This window comes from Manis javanica, chromosome 6 (genome assembly GCF_040802235.1).
Source record: "Manis javanica isolate MJ-LG chromosome 6, MJ_LKY, whole genome shotgun sequence".
NCBI lineage: Eukaryota > Metazoa > Chordata > Mammalia > Pholidota > Manidae > Manis > Manis javanica.
Genome location: NC_133161.1, coordinates 140,316,382 through 140,319,512, shown reverse-complemented (window position 1 = coordinate 140,319,512; position 3,131 = coordinate 140,316,382). Strand labels below are relative to the sequence as shown.

Genomic DNA, 3,131 nt, shown 5'->3' with positions numbered 1-3,131 from the left:
TTTTTCTGAAATTGAAATGGATTTCAGTTATATTTTGATTCTCATCAAATGAAATACTAACGACCAGTTCTAACCCACTCTTTGGGCCACCTCAAACAGTGATAAAGTACATAAAAGGGTGAATGTTCTTCTTCAATGTCTACAAAGATTCCCAAATAACACAGATACTATTTACTTATTGAGATACACTTATCTCAAATTTAATAAAAACAAACAGCTAGGAAATGTAAACTCTGACCAAAGTCAACCATTTCACATAAAAAAAAAACGGTGAAGAGAAAAATCAAGTGTATTAATATTGGAGTCAGGGAATGAGAGGTCATTTAAAACCATAAGACAAGGATTTAGAAATGCTGTACATCTAAAAAACACACATTTCAGCTATGCCAAATTTAAAACATCTAAATATTGAGTGGAATTAGAAGAACAGTAAAATAGTAAATGTAATTGCAATTATTTTAGAGCACTTAAATTGCGATGTCATATTAAGGATTTCTGAGAGTCATCTTTTTGCTTGTTTTCCCAAGAGAAAAATGATCAGAAAATACATCATCACAATTTAGTTTCATCACATATTTCTTTCAAATTGTCATTGCTCTCCCAGCTAACATTTGAGGTTTTCGTACTACCAAATCCATATGGCAGTAGCATATAGAAGCCAACTGAAAGAGAGCTCATTTAGTTGTTTCCAGGTCCACAGGTGTGTAAGTTTAACTATTTGAATATCAATAACTCGTTTGTATCCTATCTGCAGAAATCCTGTCATCCCCATAATATTTCCAGAGACTTTAGGAAAGGAGAGTCATAGAAAGGGCTTCCTTTTCTCATCCTCTACTTTCTATTCCTTCTTCATAACTTGAGTTTTCATTACCCTCACTATTTTATCTCCTTAAGATGCTGTCATCTCTCTAACAGATTCCCGCAAATACAGCCATAGCAATACGTCTTCATTCCTAAGACTATGAATTGTGTCACTGTGTATTACAAGTTTTAATCAGACTTTATGGACAGTGAATGATAATTAAAGTAGTCTACCAAAAAAAGTAATAAATTCAGAAGGAAATGTAGTTTCCAAAGTAGCATTACCCTTTCCCTAAAGAGGACCTCTTATTTATTGTCCGTTTGTCTCGTTGAGTCATGGACTAATGACATATTCCAGGGAAACTTTCGTACTTTTTTTTTTCAGAAATGTGAGCTTTTAAAATAGAAATGTTTTCCTGTACTTCATCTTTACTAAAATAAAAATAAAGCAGACAGAGAGTATACTAGAAAGAGTAGAGGACTTGAAAACAGGAGGCTAATAGTTTGTTCTAGACGTTTCTTGAAGAAGCTGTGTGACTTTAAGCCATTATCCTGAGGTTCATATTCTATCTATCTAATAAATGAACACTGACAAACTGTTACGTGCTGCTTTGCATAAAGAAAAGCAAAAATGAAATCTATATGAAAAGAAGCTTAACACAGTGTTTACAGATACAATATAAGGAATATTTGGTAGTTTTCAAGGAATCTGTTATATTCTGAACACTGGCATAGGAAGGAGTCATAATCTTGCCTTCCGAGAAAGGACAGATTATCTTATTCACGCTTACAATAGCACATTACAAGAGGCAAGCAAGAAACACCCCAATAAACGAAGCCCCGCTACTCACTTTATTAACCATTTGCAGAAACATATTTTCCAGGAGAATAACAATAAACTTCACAATGACAATGGAAATGCACAGATAAATTCCTTCCTTAACGTTATACTTAAATAAGAAAGATGAAAAAAGGAGAAGAAATTATGAAACTGTTGATGAAAGGAACGTCTACTTAAAAATTGGAAACAAATTAAGAGAAGACTCAAATTTTATGCACTATGGTGAGAAAGAAAAAGGATAAGGAAGTTGCCATCAAAAATATTGTAAATAAGAATGCAAAAATCTGCCTGTCCTGCGACTACCTGTGCAGAGATATTGATTTGGATCAGAACTTTCTCCTGCTCAAGGTTTTTCTCAGAGCAAGTTTAACATCTTTGTTCCTTAAGCTGTAAATTAAGGGGTTCAACATAGGGACAACATTGGTATAAAAGACAGAAGAGATTTTTCCCACATCCATAGACCCAGAAGAAGATGGCTGAAGATACATAAACGTACATGATCCAAAAAAGAGAGAAACAGCAGTGATGTGGGAGCTGCAGGTGCTGAAGGCTTTGGACCTGCCCTCAGTGGAGCTGATGCGGAGGATGCTGGAGAGGATGAAACCATAGGAGAAAAAGATGGTGAGACAGGGCACAATGATGTTGATGCCCGCCACAATGAACACCACCAGCTCATTGACACGGGTGCTGGTGCAGGAGAGCTGGAGCACAGGGAGGATGTCACAAAAATAATGGTTGATGGTGTTGGCATCACAGAAGGTCAGTCTCAGCAGGCATCCAGTGTGTGCCATGGAACCAGAAAAGGCCATCAAGTATGAACCAAGCATAAGGCTGGAACACACTTTAGGGGACATGGCAGCATTATACAAGAGTGGGTTGCAAATGGCCACATAGCGGTCATAGGCCATTGATGTCAGCACATAGCATTCAGAAGTGACAAAAATACAGAAAAAGCAAAACTGGGTCATGCACCCCATGTAGGAGATAATGTTCTTCTTTGATAAGAAATTCATCAGCATTTTGGGTGTAAATACTGAAGAATAGCAGATGTCTATGAAGGACAAGTTCAACAGGAAAAAGTACATGGGGGTGTGCAGGTGTGAATTCAGCCCAATTAGAGTTATCAAACCCAAATTTCCCAACACAGTGACCATATACATCACTAGAAACAGAAAGAACAGGGGCAGCTGGAGATCTGCTTTGTCTGTTAATCCCAAAAGAATGAATTCAGTCACAATAGACCCATTTCCAAAAGCCATTCTTCTCTAAGGGGATCTGTGGTCAGGGGGAAAAAGGGTTATATTAGAGGCCAACTCAGTTATTCCTATACTATCTCACCTGACATGAGAGGGTATATACTGGGAATATCGAAGAATAGCCCAATCTGTACATATAGAATCTGCCTTTACCATTAACATGATATTGAATGACAATGAAAGAGCCCTAATAATCTAGATAAGGCTAATGGGCACCACATATTTAAAGTACA

At 36.8% G+C, this 3,131-nt stretch overlaps 1 protein-coding gene across 1 annotated transcript; it reads right to left on the bottom strand.

The window, feature by feature from the left end:
- Positions 1 to 1,968: 1,968 nt before the first annotated feature.
- On the bottom strand, positions 1,969 to 2,901 carry LOC118968807 (olfactory receptor 8B3-like). The gene has a single exon (XM_037000888.2). It carries the CDS (start codon positions 2,899 to 2,901, stop codon positions 1,969 to 1,971), a length of 933 nt encoding a protein of 310 aa, XP_036856783.1.
- Between the last annotated feature and the right edge of the window lie 230 nt (positions 2,902 to 3,131).

Excerpts from the sequence above, each read along its gene's own strand:
- LOC118968807 (XM_037000888.2), bottom strand. The coding sequence starts at position 2,901 with ATGGCTTTTGGAAATGGGTCTATTGTGACTGAATTCATTCTTTTGGGA.